A 22,213-nucleotide genomic window follows, 5' to 3' on the forward strand; every position below is an offset into this window, starting at 1 on the left:
CTATGAGTGTAACAGCTTTTCCTGAGCTCTGTGAGTCCTTCTAGCAAATCACTGGACCAGAGGGTAGTCTTGGGGCCTCCTGTCACTGACATACAGACATTAACTCATTTAATCATCACAGTCATGGCAAGGGTGGTCCTAGGCCAAGGAGAAGGTACATGTGCCTGAAAGAGAGATGGAGACAGAGGCCGAAACTGGACTTGAGGAAACAGGGTTCCAGGAGACGAAGGGGATGGAATCTGGATCAGAGGTCAGTATGTGCTTATTTGTTTGTGCTTCATTTTATTCTTTTGTTAAAAAAAATTTTATTCAAATTAGATATATATGGACTATTGGGCATATGTTTCCAATAGAGGTGATCACAGTATTGTCTGTTTTCTGGGATATAATTTGTTTACAAATAGATGCAGTTAATCAAACTGATGTTGAGAGCTAAGTTTGGCAGATAAAATATTAATCACTAAAACTGATGGAAAAGCCAGGAGTTGCACATCTGAATCTAACAGACCTGATAATGTTCAGGAATTTATAAGTTAGTTTTGTTAAGCAGGCTTGGTCTTCTCTAACCTGTTTGCTTAATAAATACTTTCCTCAGAAGAGGGCAAAAATAACGATCCACAGAAAGAAACTCGGCATTGCTTCTGGGGCACTCCTGCCCAAAGCACGTAAGCTGAATCTCACCGTGAGGAAACAACAGACAAATGCTGACTGAGGAACACTACAAAACACCTGGCCGGATTCTTCAAAAATATCAATGTTATAAAATACAAAGACAGACTCAGGAGTGGTGCCAACATAAAGGAGACTAAAGAGACATGACAACTGAGAAAATGATTATCTGAGATTTTCTTTTGCTCTAAAGGACAGTTTTACCACAACTGATAACATCTGAATAAGGCTTGTACATTGGATAACAATAATGTGCTCATTTCATGATTTTGATCATTGTTCTGTGGTCATGTGATAAGGATTCCTCGGTTTTAGGAAATATATGCTGAAGCATTTAGGGGGAAAGGGGCATCAGGTTTGCAACTTTCTCTTAAAAAGTTCAGAAAAAAAATGTATCTACATGTGTCCAGGTACATACAGAGACAGAGAAGGTTAATGCCAATTTACCAACATGCTAATACCTGAGAATCTGAGAAAAACCTATTGAAAATTCTTAGTATTTTTCTTGCAAATTTTCTGTTGATTCTGACACCATGCCCCGTTGGTGCCACCACCTACCTCCGCCAAAGAAAAGACAGTAAAAAGTAATCTTAGGTTTGGTCCAAATGAATTGAATCTAATTCAAAATCACAGGAGACTGAGCCGCAGTGTAAGTCCCTGGCTCAGTTCTAGAAGTAGTTCAGTGTGGAACTTAAAAAGTGTTGCAGATATGAATGGATTCCATAGGTTTTAAATCTTATTTAATGTAAGTAATAATCATATGTTACCTGTTACATACTTGCAGTTATCACTAATTTCGAAGTCTCACTTTAAAAGAGGGCTGAAGGAAGTGAAAACTTATGGTTTCAACGTTAAATAAATGAAGAACAAAATGCTTTTTCCAAATAATAAATATTTATATTAACAAAATTCCTTTTTCCAGCATCGTGGAAGCTAAATTATATATTCTAAGTAGGTCCTTGATAATTTATTTCCAGCAGATTCAAATTTAAAGTCCTTTACAGCTCTTATCTGATTTACCTTACTTACAAAGATCCTTATCAAGTACTGGGCTAATTTTGTACTCACTATCACACGGATACAGGAAAACTTAGTAACTTGGTAGAAAATCATGAAGCAAAATCTGGGGCTTACATCTGGTACCTCAGACACTAGACTAAGTCGCTAAGAGAAACATGAATTAAAGAATTACAACAAACTGTATGTTCAGACATTTTGGCTATCTTACAATCCTGGATGACACTATATTCTGCTTAAAAAAAAAACCCAGGGGAGCCGGGGTGGCTCAGTGAGTTACGCTTTGGCTCAGGTTGTGATCTCAGGGTCTTGGAATCGAGCCCTGCATCAGGCTCTCTGCTCAGCGGGGAACCTGCTTCCCCTCTCTCTGCCTGCTTCTCTGCCTACTTGTGATCTCTCTGTCAAATAAATAAAATCTTAAAAAAAAACCCACAAAAACCAAGAGATGATCATTAAAAGTCACGAATAAATACAATCTAAAAAGAGTTTGTATGAGCCCTGCTTATCTCATGGTGCAAACAGGTGATTTATACCTTCTCAAAAAGTCTTTTTTGTGATTCGAGTTCCAGATGTCTAATTTCCAGGTCTTTCGCTGTAGTAGCAATTTCTCGATCTCTCATGTGTACCTACGGCCAAACAACAAAGTGTGAACACCAGAAACAATATACAAGATAATTTCTCTCAACAGATTTAGTAATCTTGTAATCTAAACAACCCACCCGGAGTATTTAAAATAAAAAGTATTGGGTTTTTGATACCAGAGTAATTGATGGCATGTTAACATTCACTGCAGAATCTAGGAATAAAGACGGAGTTAAAGTTAAAGCTTCATTTTCTAAAAAGGAAAGTACAATTACCATACGCTCATCTACCCAGGCTGCGAGAACAGATGGCAGTTCTTACCACGCTGTATCAGCCAATATTATGAGTCAGAAAAACTTGAGCAATTTAAATTTGTGGTGGTTAAAAATATAGCATGTTTAATCTTATTAAATATAATATTATTTAATGTTCTTTTTGATGAAATGACTCTACTTAAAGAAAATTCTTTTTAAAGATTTATTTATTTTCTTAGAGGGAGAGCAAGCGAGTGAGTGAGGGGGAAGGGCAGAGAGAGAGAGAGAGAATCTCAAGCAGATTCCCCACTGAGCACAGAGCCCGACACGGGGCTCGATCTCAGGATCCCGAGATCATGACGCAGCCAAAATCAAGAACCCGTCGCCCAGCCCATTGAGTCACCTAGACACCCCTAAATGACTATACTTCAATAAATTCAGTTTGGCAACTTGTAACTCCAAGTTCAATGTGCTCTGCTTGGACTCAGCTAATTTACCACTCTCCAAATTTTGATTACTTGGAAGCTTCTCACTCTTATACACTAGAGGGTTCGACTAAGGCCCTCTCTAAGGAGACAGAGAATCTTAGGAGCGGTCTTAAATACTTGGCTGCCTAGAGTCCCCATTTTGTAGGAGCGACATGTGTTTCAGGAATAGAACAAAACAAACTATAACCCCATCTTACCCCATTCATTTATTCAGCACACATATAGCGACTGCACACTATTTGCATCCGTTAAGTATCAGACATTGTAAAGATCAGAGATCACAGGATCGAATACCTATCTCTGGAGAAACGAAGAGTAAAGATGAAAATACAGTGGGATGCACAAGAAGGACAAACACCTGAGAAGTGAAGTAAACCACTGACTGGCAACCAGTGCAACTTAAGGAGGTTACTGGGAGAGCAGCTAGCTCCAAGCGGGGATGCTCAGTCCAGGAAATGAGGGTAGTAAAAATGCCAGTGGGCAGAGGAGAGGTTTGGCACCGTTCATCATGCTGTTCTGGACTTTTAATGGATTTTTAGACACGCACACAGCTTAATGCCAGGGCAAACCCAGCTCAGCTCCGCTGCCCGCTAATGGATGTGCGCTCACTCGTGCGTGTCAGCCTTCCTGCTGGTGCCTGCGCTGTGAGGAGAAAAGCTCTGGCAGTTGAGCAGGTCAGAGCTGACTATCAGAATAGGGAGATGAAGGACGGGAGGCTGGAAGGGTAAGCAGAAGCCAGGTCACGCGAACTGAAAGGACTTTACAGGATTCTTTGACCCAAAAAAAAAAAAAAAAAAAAAAAAATGCTTCTATCTCAAAGAGTTCGGAATCAAGAGGTCAGAGTTCTAAGCCTGTATTACTCTGGGAGAAGAACATATGCTTTTCTAGAATAATGAATTATCAGCCTCATTTACTCAGTGAGATAGTGAAAAGGAATCACAGCTTTCAAAAGCCGATTTAAAATTAACCGGCTTTAAACAAGACAAAAAGTATTATCTCGTGCTATAGCAGAGATGACAGATTTCTAATACAGATGAATTCAAAATACTTTCAAAGACTGAAAAAATACTTAGTGTTTTACCAAAACTAGGTTTAAAACTCCCTAAATTAGTCTATAAATTCCATGCAATTCTAATAAACATGCTGTTAGGATGGGGTGAGGCAGGGATTCAGAAAGCAAGAAAGATACGATTCTCCAAGTCTATTTGAGATGATACACATCTGAGAATACAGCAGAGAATGCAGAAAAGGCAAATTAATAGTGGGAATGAGGCCCAGCAGTGAGATGATGAAACTGTCGTTCAGGGGCCTGCCGGTATAGGAGCAGACAGCGCTAAGGAGGAGATAAGACATACACGGGAATTTAACACTGAATAAAAAATCAGTTGGCAAATGACTCTGTTAATCAACAAATGGGTGTGACCGTTCCAATAAAGCTGTATTTATGGATACTGAAATATGAATTTCATGTTTTTAAAAATGTCACATAATATTCATATCATGAAATTATTATTGTTGGAGTTCTTTCCACCATTTAAAGAGTCAAAACCAGGGGCCCCTGGCTGGCTCAGTTGGTTAGGTGGCTGACTCGTGATTTTTGGCTCAGGTCATGATCTCAAGGGTCATGGGATTGAGCCCCGTGTGGGGCTCTGAGCTCAGCAGGGGTTCCGCTTGTGATTCTCTCCCTCTGCCCCTACCTCCACTGACACTCTCTCTATAAAATAAACTGTAAAAAAAAAAAATTGATGAGTAAAAATTGAGGAGTACTGTAAGTATAAACTGACTACTAGATTTCCAAGATTTAGTATAAGCAAAGCGTAAAACATCTCATTCATGATGTCTTTATACTAATTACGTATTTAAAAAATTGGGAAATATATTGAGTTAAACAAAATGCTATTAAAATTAGTATCTTTATTTTTAACACATGGCTGTTAGAAAACAAAATTGCCTACATGGCTCACATCATATTTCCACTGGATATTGCTGCCCCAAATGGCACAAACAGCCCACGTTAAGTTGGTAAGAAAAAACGTGACAGAAAACTGACAAATGATACGGATGTACAATTTACAGTTCTTGTACAAATGGAAGGTAAGTAACCGGAGAGATACTTAACCTCACCAGCAAGAAAAAAAAAAGACAAATTAAAATATACAACTTCCACCTATGAGACTGGCAAATATTAAGACTGATGTACTCCCAAACTGACTAGGGTATAAGCACTCTTCTATATACACTTAAAATAATAACTCAGATGGGTTCATTTTTGGAGAACAATTTGGCAGATCTTGGAGTGTACTCAAAAAATGACATGTGCAAGTCCTCAAGGATCTGCGCTCAGACTGTATAACCTGGCACCGTCTCATATAGCAAAGTAGTGCTTTGCTATATGTCCGACAGCAAAGAGTCACTAAATAAACCATAACACATTCACACGATGGAATACTATGCAGCTGTAAAAAGGGAAAAAAGCGCTATCATCATTTTTTTCAGTTTATTTTGGGGATGAAATGAGAGAAGAGTAGGGAAGGTCCATTTTTGACTCCATGTATTTTATAATGGAAATTTTCTGATACTGGCCAGGTGCAAATTTTTATAGGAAAAGAGCATTTCCCCTACTTCACAGTTAATGGTTCACTCATACTTCTATTTTTAGAGAAACAGTCACCAAGGACACTGGTCAAACTGACTCATTTTCTTGGCATTTCTAAAATGTTTAGCTATCAAGGAAATTAGAAAGGGAAGAGGAAAGGCTGAGGCCAGTTAGTGTTCCCTGCAAATTCCAGCGAGGACACTGAAGTTGAAGGTAGGAGAGTAAATGGAGCAAATGGAGACCCTGTGTGAGCACTAAGACACGGATTGTAAACCTTTCTCTCGATTTCGTCATCCAGTCGTCTTAGTTCCATTTCACGCTGATCTTGCTGCATCTTGAGAAAGCGCCTTCTTGTAGCATCTTGTAAGTGCATTTCCTTGACTTGCAGCTCTCTTTTCACAGAAGCAAGTCTAAAATACAAAATACATCAAGAGGAACACACAGACACATTACCCCATAGAGAAGTAAGTGGAAAAATCGCACGTTTCACAACAGTGAGGGACCTGCCACTGACGAGGGCACACCTCCCCTAACCCCCCGGTTAGGCTGTGGCATCACACACGCGGGGCGAAGATGCCTGTGGCTCCCCTCGTGGAAAGGACAAGGGTCCACACCAACTGGCTCTTCTTTTCGTATTTAAAAGTTCCTAACAGGTCTACTCAGATCATCTCAGTACAATCAATACCCTGGATCTTTATTTAGTACAAGGCTAGTTAATGCTCAGTTCGGTAGTTGTGTTTTACCCGCAACAGAAATCAGTTTCATAAAATCCCAACCTAGAGTAAAACTCAGTAAACACTCACAGAAGTGAGCTTCCAACAATTAGGCTTAGTCTCCATGCTCATCCCGTAATCTTAATTAATTTAAATATTTTGCTATATTAACATATTTTTGAATAAGTACCGAATACTTCTTCTCCTGTCCTCCAAAGTATGAAATGCAAAACGAGATAATCATTTTATGCTTCAATTTTCAAGTCATACAGGTAAGTTTACAACACAATTCTAAAAATTCTGCTCCCCTAAAGGGGATTTTATCCAGCACTGTATTACAAAGCATTTCTGCCTACTGTACCATAATGTTTCCAATAATGTCCTCCAGGGTACATGAGGCTTGTCTTACTTCCGAATAATCAGTGCAAAGGTATACTCAGCATAGTTTCAGAATTACCTTGCACCATATGCCAATTCTTTGAAGTGTGGTAGATGCACTAGCTTAAATTTTTTTTTAGCTTAAATTTTTGCTAAATGGAAATGCCACAGCTGGGTGATGTTATGTATATAGAAAAGAAAGAAAGGAAAAATTATTCAACTAACGCACACGTCCAGATTTTCTCAAAGTGCTCACACACACCTCTGTCTTTGTTGCACCACCTTCTCCTCCTCCCGTAAGAGCAGCTCTCTCCTCGTTTCTTCGGCTTTTCGAAGCAGTTCTTGTTTTTGGTACCAAGCTTCGTCTTCAACTCTCTGCTGGTCTACCTCAGCTTGCATATCTTCAACCATCTGCCTGCAGTAGGGAAAACTTACTATTATATCCGGACACAGACAAGGCCCCAGTACGCGTATGTGATTATGAACAGGTAAATTGCTATTTGCCTTTCACTTTCAAATTTATCTCATGAAAGTTGTAGAAAGCACTGAGAAGGATGCTATATAAGTCTCCCCCAAAAAGTGCAAAGCAAAGAAATTCAAGCAAAGAAAAGTGAGTAATTTAAGTCTAAGAACAACCAAAACACAAAATGTACACCTGATTAATGTCATTGTTTTACTTCTACAAGCAGGAATTACACATCCTTAGATATTCCCAGCCTTCAAACTCTGATTTGACACAAATACTTAGTAATTTACATGTGCTTTTCATAAAAAAATATTGTCTGTATTTCTTTTTCTTTTTTTAAAGATTTTATTTATTTATTTGACAGACAGAGAGCATAAGTAGGCAGAGAGGCAGGCAGAGAGAGAGAGAGGAAGAAGCAGGCTCCCCGTGGAGCAGAGAGCCAGATGCAGGGCTCCATCCCAGGACCCTGGGATCATGACCCAAGCCGAAGGCAGAGGCTTTAACCCACTGAGCCACCCAGACGCCCCCTGTATATATTTCTAGCAGATTTTGCTCCTAGCACACACAGAGCAACTATCCATGATTACCTCTCCCTCAGGTAGTCCAACTCATCGTTCCTTATTCTTTCTCGCTCCTGTGTCTGATAGTCGACGATAAACTTGGGATATTGGTTAAAAACTGGATACTGCCCTTTCGTCAATGCCGCAAAGACGTGAAGCATGCTGCTGGGATGAACCTCGGTAGGAGTGGTATCCATGAGACGGTAGACTTCTCTAATGACAACACTTATATCCAGGTTATTCCGATGATGAAAAAAATACTGTAAGAAAACGCTGTGTTTAAATTGTGAGTTAGCTAACAAAGCAATTACAAGGTAGAATTAAAACAAGATTAGCTTAAAAAGTGTGAATTAATCTTATCTTTCTTTCTCGCTCTTCTTTCTTGGCAAATGCACTGGAGCTTTTCTTAAGCCAAGTTTTAAGATGAAGAGTCAATTTCATGTTTTCAAAGTCTAAAGAATTTCAAAACCAAACTTCTGAAATAATACTTTTTAAACTTTAACTCAAACCGAAGGCCTCCTTTGTACCAGAAGAACACTTTAACCAACAATGGAGCACACTCTTCTGCTCAGATTTTTTCCTTGCAAAATCCCAAATAAATAAATTTGAAAATAAATTAGCTTGATTCGTTAAAAATATCTGAAATGTTTCCACATTACCTTGTTCTGCTGGAAGGTCCAAATTCTAAAATATATATAGGTGAGCATCTTGAGAACATTAAGGAGAAATAAAGTTTGACAGGGGTGCTGGGTGGCTCAGTCTAAGTCTCCGACTCTTGATTTTGGCTCAGGTCATGATCTCGGGGTGGTGAGACTGAGCCCCTCAATGGGCTCCATGCTCAGTGGGGAGTCTGCTTGAGATTCCTTCTGTCCCTCTCCCTCTGCCCCTCCCCACCTACTCTCTCTCTCAAACAAATAAATCTTTAAAAAAAGAAAAACTAGGGGCACCTGGGTGGCTCAGTGGGTTAAAGCCTCTGCCTTCGGCTCAGGTCATGATCTCAGGGTCCTGGGATGGAGCCCTGCATCGGGCTCTCTGCTCAGCAGGGAGCCTGCTTCCTCCTCTCTCTCTGCCTGCCTCTCTGCCTGCTTGTGATCTCTCAGTCTCTCTCAAAAAAATTAAAAAATCTTAAAAAACAAAACTAAAAACCTTTAAAAAAAAAGTTTGTAAAAAAAGAAAAACTAAAAACCTTGAAAAAAAAAAAACAGAGTTTGACAGGAACCACAAAAGAAGTAACAAACCCAATTCATCCTATCCACCAAAAGAAAATCTCTTCTTATTTTTTTTTGAAGAGTCTATTTATTTATTTGAGAGACAGAGATGGAACATGCCCGAGCCGGGTGAGTGGCGAGTGACAAGCAGGACCCCCCCTCCGACTGAGTGTAGAGCCCGACTTGGGTGGGGCTCCATCCCAGGACCCTGAGATCATGACCTAAACCAACTGAGTCAGACACTTAACCAACTGACCCTGTCCTTTTAAAAACCTCCTTTAGCGCTTTCTTTCAAGTAACCTTCCTGCCACATCTCAGAATTCTCAGAGTAACCATTTCTTGTGGGTAACAGGCAGCCAGACTGTCACAGACTGGATGGGTCACTGATAAAACCACCCGCAGAATTAATGATGACTCAGCAGGTAAACATCCTAAAACAGGCAACAGGCACTGAACTCCAGTATTACCGCATTTCTCTCCTGAATCTACGACTTTAAGACAAATAGTGTGTGGGATGGCTCGATTTTTTACTGACCAACGAGGTCAGAGGGGGGATGTGGTATACCTTGCTCTCCACTGCATTTCTCCCACCTGGCACCACTACCGGGCATGCAACAGGTACTCAATAAATGCACTGATTCTTCAGTGGAAATAAATGAAAACTTGAGACCTGCTACTTAAGAACAAGGATATTTACCTCAAAATCATCTTTAAGACTGCAGTTGAGCAAAGGTGCTCTAGAACATATGTTGTAGGCCACGACAGTCATCAGGAGGAACGAAGGATGGTTGGAAAAGACATTATCAAATAATTTTAGCCACTCTTCTCTGGTTAGTACTTCTGAAAAAACGGTTTCAAGAAGAGGCCATGCATACAGCTAAAATAAATAAGGAAAAACTTATTAGTTTTCTATGGAAAAGTCGTAAGTCCTTGCTAATACTCTCTTACATTTGATGTAGCTGTTAAAATCATTATATTCAAAATGATTATGAAAAGAACTACCTTAATATGGACGCTTCTTTATAGACTTTTGGGAAAGCAGTTTAATGAAGAAGAAAATGAAATGCTATTAAAAATACAAGAGGTAGTATGTTCTTTTATTATATTCTTTCAAGAAAATTGTCTTATTTATACCCGAGCCAATGTTAGTTTCCAAAACAAGTCATGTTATCCTAAAAACCTCATACTTCTTACCTGGGAAGTTATGTCATGAGCTATGTAGTGCTGCAGCAGTTCTCTGTCGTGGAATGCCAGAACATTCTCTATCATACTGAGAATATTGATGGGAGGATTTGGGAAATATTCAAACCAGTGTTGACACCAATTGACTATGAAGAAAAAAATGGAAATTTATCTTTACCATTCTATATTATCCAAGGACTAGGCAATTCTTACATGTATCCACTCTAGGTCCTCAGTATGTCCATTAATAAAGAAATCATAACAACTCTTTGCGTTTTAGAACTTTTGATTTTAAACTTCCATCCTGTTAACATTGTATTTCAGGCTTATAGAACTGGCCAATTTCTTCAACTGAGCACAATCAATGAGAGTGTCCATTAAAACAAACAGAACTTTCCAGAGTTTTCCTGATCTTCCCCACAGGGCACTCTGCTTCCTTCTCCTGGTTAACAAAATGACCCTCCTACAAAAGGTTCCTTCTTAAGTCTTCATTAATTGTGATGAATGTTAAGTGATAACTTCCTGAAATCTACTCAAATTCATACCTAATCAAAACTAGAAAAGTTTACAAGAAATGTTCAAAATTACTTTTTTTTTTTTTTTTATACAGAGAGTGTGTGTGGGGGCAGTTGGAGGGTGGGAGAGGGAGAAAGAGAATCTTAAGCAGACTCCATGCCCAATGTGGAGCCCGATGTAGGGCTCTATATCATGACCCTGAGATCATGACCTGGGCTGAAACCAAGAGTAGGATGCTTAACTGGTAGCTCACTACCCAGGCACCCCCCAAATTATATCTTACACATCAACACAAACACATAAAAACAAACGGGCATGTATCATATCCCCCCCATCCATTAAATGTTAGAATAAACATGTTCCTATTACTAGGACAAGAGTGACTGCTCTACGGCCATAACAAGTAACCACCAGAATTAGTTTTAAATCTAAGCCATTGACAAACAACTTATTCAGTAAACCTAACTTTGAAAACCCAACCAGTGACTGAGGGATTCTCTGCAAGTCAGCCAGTGGAAAGTGGAATCCTTTCTGCTCATGATGTTTCTAAAGCTCGCATTAACTCACTGAGTAACCACTAGCACCCCCAAAACATTCCTCAAAAACCCTGGTGAGATCAGTTAGTTTCATTCAATGAACTATGTCTAATCACCATAGCCCTCCTTAATAATTCAGATTTTTATTTATTATTTTTTTTAAAGATTTTATTTATTTGACAGATACAGATCATAAGTAGGCAGAGAGGCAGGCAGAGAGAGAGAGGAGGAAGCAGGCTTCCTGCTGAGCAGAGAGCCTGATGCGGGACTCCATCCCAGGACCCTGGGATCATGACCCGAGCTGAAGGCAGAGGCTTTAACCCACTGAGCCACCCAGGCGCCTCTGGATTTTTATTCTAAACACTGAATTGTGGTTCTGTCCTTTGACAATATGATCTCCTTTCTCATATTAGCAAAAGAAGACTTAGATCGGCAGAATTTTGGATTATATCTGGTTATAAAAGGGCCTACAAGTTCTAGAAGTCAATTCTTTATTAGTAAGTAAATGTGAGTTAATAATTAAGGCATAAATAAACTCTTACAAAAACTAAGCTTTAAAAGAAATTATTTCAGTTCTTTAACTGCTGTTCTTAAGTTAACTTTAAAAGAAAAATCCAGTTCAGCAACATGTGCTGTGGGTCTACTGTGTCTCAGATACTGCTAGCCCTAGGAATTTTAAAACACCACACACACACACAACACACACACAACACACACACACACATACACACACAGGAAGCCCAGATTTTTACAACTAGTCTTCATTGAGAGAACACTGTTCTCAATTAGGCATGAGGGAAACCCCGCTTTATACGTAAGCGTTTGCCTTCTCTTCTATTCTGCGTGGTGTCACCGCAGGAGTGTGTGTAGAAGACCCAGACACAGGACTGAAGGCGAACAGGATAAAGACAAGTAACCCGGGCAGCAGGGGCGGGGGGGGGGGGGCGTGTTCCTTGATTAAACTGGAAGAACCCCCTCTTGGTCATACAAGAGACTGTAAAGAGCACATTAAGATGACTTTTATAAACACATTCCAAATTATACATCAAATGGACTATATTCCTTCAGACTTCCTCCCAGGTCCCAACTAGACCGTGAACCTAAAAAGCTGAACAGTGGTTTATTGCGAGCAGTGCTAACATTCAGTCGGAGGTCAGGAAGTGCTCCTTGAATAAAACCGGTTTGAGACCCTTGATGAAAATTCCCAGCTACTCATGCTGGCCATGACGGATCTCCTAGATTTAAATTGGGCCTAGAAGAGAAAATCAATTGCTTGGCACAGAACCATATGCCAGCGATATAACAAGATTTTACTGGAAATATAGTTTTGCATGCTTACCTAATTATGAACAGCTTTTCTTATGGTAAGATATCATTTGCCATTTTAACCATTTTTGAGCCTGCAAATCAGTGCCGTAACTGAATGCACAACGTTGTGCAACCATCACTATGTGCAAAATCTTTTCCCAAAGAGAAACCCTGTACCCATTTAGTACTAATCTCTCATTCCTACCTCCCCCAAGCCCTGGTAACCTCTAATCTATTTTCTGCGTCCATAAATTTGCCTATTTGAGATATTTTATATAAATTTGTTCTTTTGCGCCTAGCTTTCAGGGTCCACTCCCTTATACGTCTGAACCATATTCCACTGTATACTATACACACCATATACACAGTTTATCCATTCATCTGTTAACAGCGATGATACTTGGGCTGTTTCCACCTTCTGGCTGTTGGGGATAACGCCACCACCGACATTCAAATACAAGTATCTGTTTGAGTCTCTGTTTTTAGTTCTTTTGGGTATATCCCTAAGAATGCAATTGCTGGATTATATGGTAATTTTATGTTTAACTTTTTGAGAAATTGCCAATTTTCCACAGTGACCACCATTTTATGTTTCCAGCAATATATGAAGGTTAGAATTTTTCCACATTCTTATCAACACTTGTTTTTTTCCCTGTTTTTAAATTACAGCTAACCCAGAAGGTATAAAGTGGTACCTCAGTGTGGTTTTGATTTGCGTTTCCTAATGACTAATGATCTGGAGCATCTTTTCATGTACCATTAGACATTTGTGTATCGTCTATGGAGAAAAGTTTAATCAAAGCCTTTGCCCATATAAAAATGAGATTATTTGTCCTTTTGTTGTTGAGTTGCTTCTTTTCCTTTTAAAACTCCGAGTGTTGCTGCCAGAGTAAACTTGGAAAACCCTTTTGAGGAATCAATTAGAATATTTATATTTTATGACCTAATAATACCAATTCTAAGAACTGACCAAGAGACAATTATTATACATATTTATATGTGAAGACAGTTATAATATTGTTTCTTTAGGTTAAAGTTAGAAATAACCTAAATGTCCAACAACCAATTAAACTAGGACCTCTACATTATAGAATATTAGAGTCATGAAGGGGGAAAAGATTACAGTCAATAAGACATTTATAAAGTTTATAAAAAGAGAAATGTACCTAACATATTAAATAAAAGTAGTATAATCACAAAAATTTAAAAACTGCTTAAAAAGTACAGAAAAATTATTTAAAAAACTAATGGTCTAGTAGTCAGGGGACTAAATGATGATACACCTAAATGATGAAATATTATATTACGTGGGGAATAAATTACGTTTTTCAAGAATATTTAATGATTTGGGGAAATGCTTTTATAAGAAATTCATCAATACATTCTCAAAGATTATCAATGAGGAGGAGGAACATGGGTGAATTTTCTTTTCTTTTTTATGTTCTCCTATATTTTCTCCAATCAGTAAAAATTTATCAAAGCAAATGCAATGCAATTAAATGAACAAAAAAAAGGAGAAATATAGTATTCACAGTATGTATGCTTGAATCTTTTTATTTCTACTTCTCAAAATTTTATTGTAATTACAGTTAAGTGCTTATCTCTTTTGTACAAGAAAACCTTATAAAGCAATTTAAAATACATATAAAATTGGTTATTTTTGTTAAATAAATCTATAACTGGATTCAGTTTATTGACTGTTTAACTGACCCGATTATACCAATATGAAAAAAGGACTCACTTTTCAGGGTAGATGGCAAGCAGTAAACATAATGGTTGAGAGCACAGGCTATACAGTCTATCTGGGTTCAACTCCTTGTTCTGCCACCAACCTACCCTTGGGAACTTAAGCTCTGTGTGCCTCAGTTTCCTCAGTTATAAAAAACGAAATAACAATGCCCACCTCATAGGACTGTTAAAATTTAGATAAGTTAATAAAGACAAACATGGAGAATGGTATCTGGTACACAGAAAGTTCTCAAGAAATGTTCACCCTGACTGCTGAGAATAAGGACGGCAGTTAGCACCCGCTACAATAGGCACTGTGTGCTAAATCCTGCCTTACTACAATCCTATTAATAATAAACTGATTTTCAGTAAGTGAAGAAGCATCTGCTTCCTTATATTTTTTTTCCCTTAAAGATTTTATTTATTTGTGAGAAAGAACATGTGTGCACACACAAATGGAGATGGGAGCCAGACAAAGGCAGGATCCCAGGACCCTGAGATCATGATCTGAGAGAGATTCTTTTTTTTTTTTTTTTTTTACAGATTTTTATTTATTTGACAGATCACAAGTAGGCAGAGAGGCAGGCAGAGAGAGAGGAGGAGGAGGCAGGCTCCCCGCTGAGCAGAGAGCCCCATGTGAGGCTCGATCCCAGGACCCTGAGCCGGAGGAAGAGGCTTTAACCACTGAGCCGCCCAGGCGCCCCCTGAGGGAGATTCTTAACCGACCCAGGGCCACCCAGGTGCCCCTGCTTCCTTTCTACTAACAAAATCTAAGCTGTAACAGTATCTTCTAAAATGCAACTCTCCAAATTTTCTTGTAAATGAAAAGGTTTATGTATAAATGTCCGAACTCTCCATTTCATGATGATTATTTAACACAAGAATTATTAAATGTTGCAAAGCTGCAAAGACATCAGAAAATTATACAGGAAATCCACTCTTGATTTCATTATTTAATACTTATTTACTTACTTATGAGAGTAGCAACAACTTCAAAACAAATGAGCTGATTGTTCTGGAATAATTTTACAAATGGAAATGCCAAGAGCGGAAGATACGGCGTGTCGCTGAAGATGGCAGACCAGTGAGCTAATGCAGATAGGGTTCTGTGAATCAGGTAAGGAAATAAAGACCAGAGAACAGTTTATTATGAAAATTTGACTAAACAATAGATTTAACTGATAAAAAATTTGCTACAGAAGGTATATTTGATGAAAATTCTCCCTCCTACCTTTATCATCTAGCTTACTTCTCCAGAACTACTGTTAAAAGTATAGATCCTTTTTTAAAAAAATCACAAAGGTTTGTATAAACACTGTGTTGCACCTTATGTTTTTCACTTAACAGCATCTTGGAAAAAGTTCATTATCAGTAGATGCAGAGCTCTGATACACAAGACAGTTTTGCTTAATGTTTTATTTACATCATTCTTCATGCAGGAATATAGATTTGGATAAATTCCTAGAAGTGAAATTGCTGAGTCAAAAAACATATGCATTAATTTCAATAGCCAGTGCCAAATTATTCTCTGCAAAAAAGTGTCTACTCACATTCTCAGTAGCAGAGTAAAGGGATGCCCATTTTCTCACTCTGGCCAATGTGCTTTATTATCCTTCTTTTTAAATCTTTGGTCTAGGTGAGAAATGGCATTTCGATGTGGTTTTATTTTTATCTTTTTTAAAGATTTTATTTATTTATTTGACAGACAGAGATCACAAGTAGGCAGAGAGGCAGGCAGAGAGAGAAGAGAAAGCAGGCTCCCCGCTGGGCAGAGAGCCTGATTCGGGGCTCGATCCCAGAACCCTGGGATCATGACCTGAACCAAAGGCAGAGGCTTTAACCCACTGAGCCACCCAGGCACCCCTCAATGTGGTTTTAAATGTATATATATTTTTTTTTTCACTGTAATTTTAATTGGCATTTATTATAAGGGAGGTACAGCATCTTTTCATGCTTAAGAACCATATCTCCAGCTATGAACTACACATTCAATCCTTTTTCCATTTTTTATTGGTTGGCTCTTTCTACACTCATTTACATGAATAGTTCATATAGAAACCAGCCTTTTATTTGTCCTACATTTTGTATATACTTGCTCAGTTTTACATGTTTCTTTGGGGAATGTTCTTATATGTAGAGATTTGTGTTCATATCAATCTCTTCTGAATATGTCAAGCTTAAAAAGACCTGCCTTACTCTAAGACTATAATTCTATATTTACTCCTGATACTTTTAAGGTTTCTTTTTTTTTTTTTAACTTTTTGTTTTGAGATAGTTTTAGGTTTACAAAAAGTTGCAAAATCAGTAGAGAGTTCCTGTATATCCTCCAGTCAAATTACTCTAATGTTAATATCTTGCATAAATACAGTACAATTATCACCACTAAGAAATTAACTGGTACTGTGCTATTAACTGTACCAGACTTCATTCAGATTTTATCATTTTTCCCACTTTGCTAGGTGGTATTTTATAGTTCTGTCAACCTAGGGTGCCACACTGCATTTCTTTGCTATGTCCCCATAGGTTCTTCCCGTGTGGAAGCTCCCAGTCTTTCAGACACTGACATTTTTGAGGAATGCTACACAGTTATTTTATAGACTGTCCCTCAATGTCTTCTCACAATTTAGAGGGAGGTTCTAAATTTCTGGCAAGAACACCAGGGAAGTGCTGTGCAACTTACTGATGTACATCATTACTGGGGATTTCAAATCTGACTACTTGGTTAGGGCAGCACTGGCCGAGTTTCTCTGCTATAAAATGACTCTCTTCCCATTTGTAATTAATAAACATCTAGAGGAAGGTACACACGTTGCTGCACTATACTGAACACACCTCTGTAACACTCTAAGCAGTTTCCTGCTTCTGATGGGGTACTTCTTGTGAAGGTTGAGAAATGCCACATGCACACCCTTGTCTTCTAGGCTGCTGAACGCAGTGTGGTTTTCAGGCAGCTGGAGCAGAGAACGCCAAATGAACATTCTGAAATAAAAACATCATTTTAACCAAGAACAGTCTGGGGGGTAACACTGATTTAACATGAAAGAAAGTAAATGGTACCTGTATTTCGTGGGATATTCACCATAGCCTTTTAATAAGATCTGTAAACGCTTTTTGTTTAATCCATCTGACAACTCATTCTTTAAAAAAAAAAAAAAAAAAAGTCAGTAAGTGACGTAATTCCAAAACTGAAAAGGTGAAATCTAGCCCACAGCGGCTTTCTAGCTTTCCTTATTTATTTATTTATTTAAAGATATTATTCATTATTTATTTATTTGAGAGAGAGAGAGAGAGAGAGAGAGCGCGCAAGCAGGGGGAGGAGCAGAGACAGAGGGGAGAAGAATCTCAAGGAGACGATACGCCGAGCACGGAGCCCGACACGGGGCTCGATCTCACGACCCTGAGATCATGACCTGAGCTGAAACAAAGAGTCAGACACTCAACTAACTGAGCTACCCAGGCACCTGGTTGGCTTTCCAACTTTATAACACAACACACAGTTAAAAAAATATTTTTAGGGGTGCCTGGGTGGCTCAGTGGGTTAAAGCCTCTGCTTTCGGCTCAGGTCATGATCCCAGGGTCCTGGAATCAAGCCCCGCATGGGTGGGGGGTGGTCTCTGCTCAGCAGGGAGCCTGCTTCCCTTCCTCTCTCTGCTTGCCTCTCTGCCTGCTTGTGATCTCTGTCAAATAAAATAAAACTTTAAAAAATATTTTTACAGGGGCGCCTGGGTGGCTCAGTGGGTTAAGCCTCTGCCTTCAGCTCGGGTCATGATCTCAGGGTCCTGGGATCGAGCCCCACATCGGGCTCTCTGCTCGGCGGGGAGCCTGCTTCCCCCTCTCTCTCTGCCTGCCTCTCTGCCTACTTGTGATCTTTCTCTCTCTCTGTCAAATAAATAAATAAATAAAATCTTTAAAAAAAATTTTTTTTTACATTATGGGACTCTCTATTCTCTCTCTCTCTCTCTCCAGTATGCATATACATAGCAGATAAAGTTCATGACACATTACTGTAGATCTGGGTTTGACTGACATTTCCTGTAAAGCATCAGAGAGTGAATGTTTTAGGCTTTGTGGGCCAAGAGGCAAAACCAAGGATATTATGTAGATATTTAAAATGTAAACATTTTCCGAGAAGCCAGATTTGGCCGACGGGCTGTCAGCTGCTAACCCCTGCAGCAAGGGCAATGCATCCCAGTACTTTCTTCCTTCTCTCTCTCCCCACCCTTTCACTTTTCCCCCCCTTCTTACTTCTAAGTCAATTTTAAGTCAATTCTAATCTTTTTTAAAATTTCATTTATTTTTTAAATTTTATTTATTTGACAGATAGAGATCACAAGGAGGCAGAGCAGCAGGTAGAGGGAGGAGGGGGGCAGGCTCCCCACTGAGCAAGGAGCCCGATGTGGGGCTCAATCCCAGGACCCTAGGATCATGACCTGTGTGGAAGGCAGTCGCTGAACCAAGTGACCCACCCAGGTGCCCCAAGTCAATTCCAATTTTAATGGAAAAATTACTTTACAGATTTGGGGATGATAAAGCCTGTTTTGGAGATGACATCATCTGATGCTAACAACTCAATGAAACAGATGGGATGTTATTTTTATTTCGAGAAAATGGGTGGGTCAGAGCTCAGTGACACCAACCTATTCAGTATGTCTTGGCTAAGACTCAAAGCCAGATTTTTCTGACTTAGTGCAATGCCTTTTTTACCATTAAAAAAAAAAAAAAAAAAAAAAGCAATCCAATGTAAGAGGGAGAGAAGGGACAACCAAGATGATGGTGAAGGAAGATTCCCGCTTGAGAGCCTTGCGCCAGAGCCGGAAGACCAGGCTGGAGCAATAGAATCCAGGAAAGAGACCCATTCACTCTTGTCATCAGCAAGACACCTACTGCCACCCGACCGCTTTGTAAATGGAGATAAAACACCCAGGTGAGTCTGGCTTGAGTTTTATCTGTTCTTATCTTGACCACGTAAGGATAGAGTTCCTACTTCCCCTTCCACAACCCGATGCCAAGATTAGGGGAAGAGACGCAGTTCAGCCTGTACAAGGGTTCTACTTAGACCTCCTCCTTACAGCTGGCCGTGGACTGTGTAGGAACAGCCCACTCCCTGACCCATTTCTGTAGGATCTCCAAATTTGACTCATTCAAGAGCACCACCAGCTACCTTGACGGTGGTGGTGCCTCTTTTATTTCCCAGAAGTCAACTGTGATCATCCCCCAGTTATCCTAGAAAAGGCTCCTGATTAAATTCTCAGCAAAGTTGAGGTCAGACCATGTCCCAGAGGTATCATTCAGCTTCCTTTCTCATTAGAACATTCAATGAACAGGAACAATATTGTCCCATCTTTACACAGCAAGATTTGTGCCTGCTACTTAGCTTTCTAAAAGTAACCAATATTTTTGGAGGGGAGCTTGGTGGGGGGATGGGGTAACTGGGTGATGGCCATTAAGGAGGGCACGTGTTGTAATGAGCACTGGATGTTATATGCAACTGATGAAACACTAAATTCTATCCCTGAAACTAATAATACACTATATATTAATTAAATTGAATTTTTTAAAAAGCTAACCAATATTGAGTTAAGGATTATAGAGGGAATAAAACTATAAAGAAAATCGACATAATTTACACAAAAATGAGGACGATAGTTACATCTATGGGATAGGGAAAGAAATGTGGCTACAGGAGCTACAAGGCTACTGGTAATACTCTGTTTTTTAATGTGGATACAGGTATGTCTAGAAAAGTGTTAACATGGCAGGTCTGAGAATGCTATGCCTTAGAAAGGCAGACTTGCAAGGTTGTCTGGGGTCTAGAAACCTGGGTTTTGGGAAAGTTTCCACTATCCGCAGAACCTCTAAGAGTGGTTCACTGTGTGTAAATTGTTTGTACACTGTGATTTAGGCTGAACACCTGTTTTCCTTGTAGAGGCCTGGATTTTGCAATGTACTGAACAGAGGATGCCTACATAACCAGCCTCCACTGAAAACTCTGGCCCCTGGGTTTCTAATGAATTTCCCTGGTAGATAACACTTTTTTTTCTTTCTTTTTATGTGGGTTTCACAGTTTTACAACGCTCCGAGGGAAAAAGAGATCATTAAAATTAATGTGACAAACGTTAAGTGTTGGTGAGAATTTGGAGCAACTAGAGCTCTCTAATACCTCTTGGTGGGAATATAAATTGTCTCAATCACCTTCTTGGGGAAACTGACAGCTTACTACAGCAGAACAGAAGCATTGCCAGCAAGCCGGTAATTCCATTCCTATAGGTTTATATTCAGCATAAACGTGTCCTACGTTCACCAACAGAGAAGCCACAATGTGCACAGCAGCTCTACTTCTAACAGCAAAAAAAAAAAAAGAAAAAGAAAAAGAAAAAGAAAACCATCCAGATGCCTACTGACTACAGAATGGATAACATCTGGTTTACTCACATGATGGAATTTTATACAGCTACGAGTGAATGATTTACAACTACATGGATTTCTCAAACATAAATCAAACATAATGTTGCAAGAAAGAAGCCACATGCAAAAGAGTACAAACTGAATGATCCAATTATATTATATAAGGACAAAAAAAGGCAGAACTAAGGTATGTATTATAAGTCAGGAGAGCAGTCATCCTTGGGGGAGAGGGGAAAAGTGTCTGGAAGGGACCAGGAGAGGCCCTTCTGGGGTGCTGGTAATGGCCTATTTTTGGTCTGGGTGCCAATCACACAGGTGTGTCCAGTCTGTAAAAATTCACTGAGCTGTATGTTTAGGTGTACTTTTCTCTTTGTGACTGATTTAATGTCAATAAAAAGTTTTAAAAGTCCTTGAAAATGTTAGCAACCTCTTTACTGATATTTATATTTACTTTCAACTCCAAAGTACAATATGCTTTTTGCAGAAAATTAGGAAAATAAAAAATATATATATGAAAGAAGAAAATAAAACTGACTGAAAGCCCTTCCCTTAAAGCTAATTCTATTAGCATCTTGGTTTTTCTTCAAAAATAATACACAGGTACTCCTGTTCCTTTTAAATCAAACTGATATCCAAGTACATAGTTCTTGTAACTTGCTTTCTATATTTAACATACTGTAATTATTTCCCTTTCCTCTTACATATTCTTAGGTTTCTAGTGTCTAGCTCTATCATAACTTATATGCCATTGATCATTTTGGTTGTTTCTAAATTTTTCTTGAATAAATCTCACACACACACACACACACACACACACACACACACACACGGTAACAGATCACCCTAAGGCGAAAAGGCAAAGTGGTATATTCTTTCTTAGAACCATTTGGCTTCTACCATCAAAATTTTTGTCCATACTGTGACTTAAAAATTCTCCTTCTCCAGATACATTTGTCCAAATGTTTGAAGATCACTGTATAAGACTATGCACCGCATCACGGACTATATTAACAGGAGACTCACGACACCATCCAAATGCCAGCTAAGCAGAGTAAATTAAGACCAAGGTAGAGCCACAAGGGGAATACAATGCGAGTATTTTTTAAATGTTGTAGCACCACAGGCATAAATGCGAACAGTCAACACATTAAGTGATGAAAGTCACAGAACAGTGCTATAGTATGATTCCATTCACGTAAAAAAGAAGAAATAGGAAGGTTAAGACACACAGAAGGGCGTATGTCTACACACGCAGGGAAGACTTCTGAAGGAAACGACGACGACCAGCAGTGGTTACCTCAGGGACGTGGGGAGAAGAGCGGGCAGGACAGAAGGGAGAAAGGTGTATTTTTATTTTTCCCTTCATAACCTTCTATACTAGCACTAACAGATAATGCCAGCCATGAATGTAATTTTAAGTTTTCTAGAACTACATTAAGAAAGTAAAAAAGAAACAGGTAAAATTAAGTTTAATAATGTTTCACTGAACCCAATGTAACCAAAATATTATCATTTCAACCTATAATCAAAATTACTAAATTACTAGTAAGATATATTTCATATTCCTTTTGTAAAAATGTATTTACTTATTTGAGTCATCTCTATAG

General features: G+C 39.0%; 1 protein-coding gene across 8 annotated transcripts in view; it reads right to left on the reverse strand.

Moving 5' to 3' along the window:
* Positions 1-22,213, reverse strand: part of TBC1D31 (TBC1 domain family member 31) — a 68,677-nt gene that overhangs the window by 13,528 nt on the left and 32,936 nt on the right. For 7 of the 8 annotated variants that reach the window (XM_032858397.1, XM_032858396.1, XM_032858398.1 and 4 more), the window contains 9 exons: positions 17,259-17,338; positions 17,034-17,180; positions 15,174-15,307; positions 10,126-10,259; positions 9,629-9,808; positions 7,751-7,983; positions 6,960-7,112; positions 5,881-6,016; positions 2,220-2,312 (listed from right to left, as the gene is read on the reverse strand). In XM_032858397.1, the coding sequence (XP_032714288.1) occupies positions 2,220-2,312; positions 5,881-6,016; positions 6,960-7,112; positions 7,751-7,983; positions 9,629-9,808; positions 10,126-10,259; positions 15,174-15,307; positions 17,034-17,180; positions 17,259-17,338 (1,290 nt within the window). Of the gene's footprint in view, positions 1-2,219; positions 2,313-5,880; positions 6,017-6,959; positions 7,113-7,750; positions 7,984-9,628; positions 9,809-10,125; positions 10,260-15,173; positions 15,308-17,033; positions 17,181-17,258; positions 17,339-22,213 lie in introns of those variants that run through there. The other variant, XM_032858403.1, reaches the window with a different exon arrangement.

This window comes from Lontra canadensis, unplaced genomic scaffold, assembly GCF_010015895.1.
Source record: "Lontra canadensis isolate GAN:19392208 unplaced genomic scaffold, GSC_riverotter_1.0 scaffold15, whole genome shotgun sequence".
NCBI lineage: Eukaryota > Metazoa > Chordata > Mammalia > Carnivora > Mustelidae > Lontra > Lontra canadensis.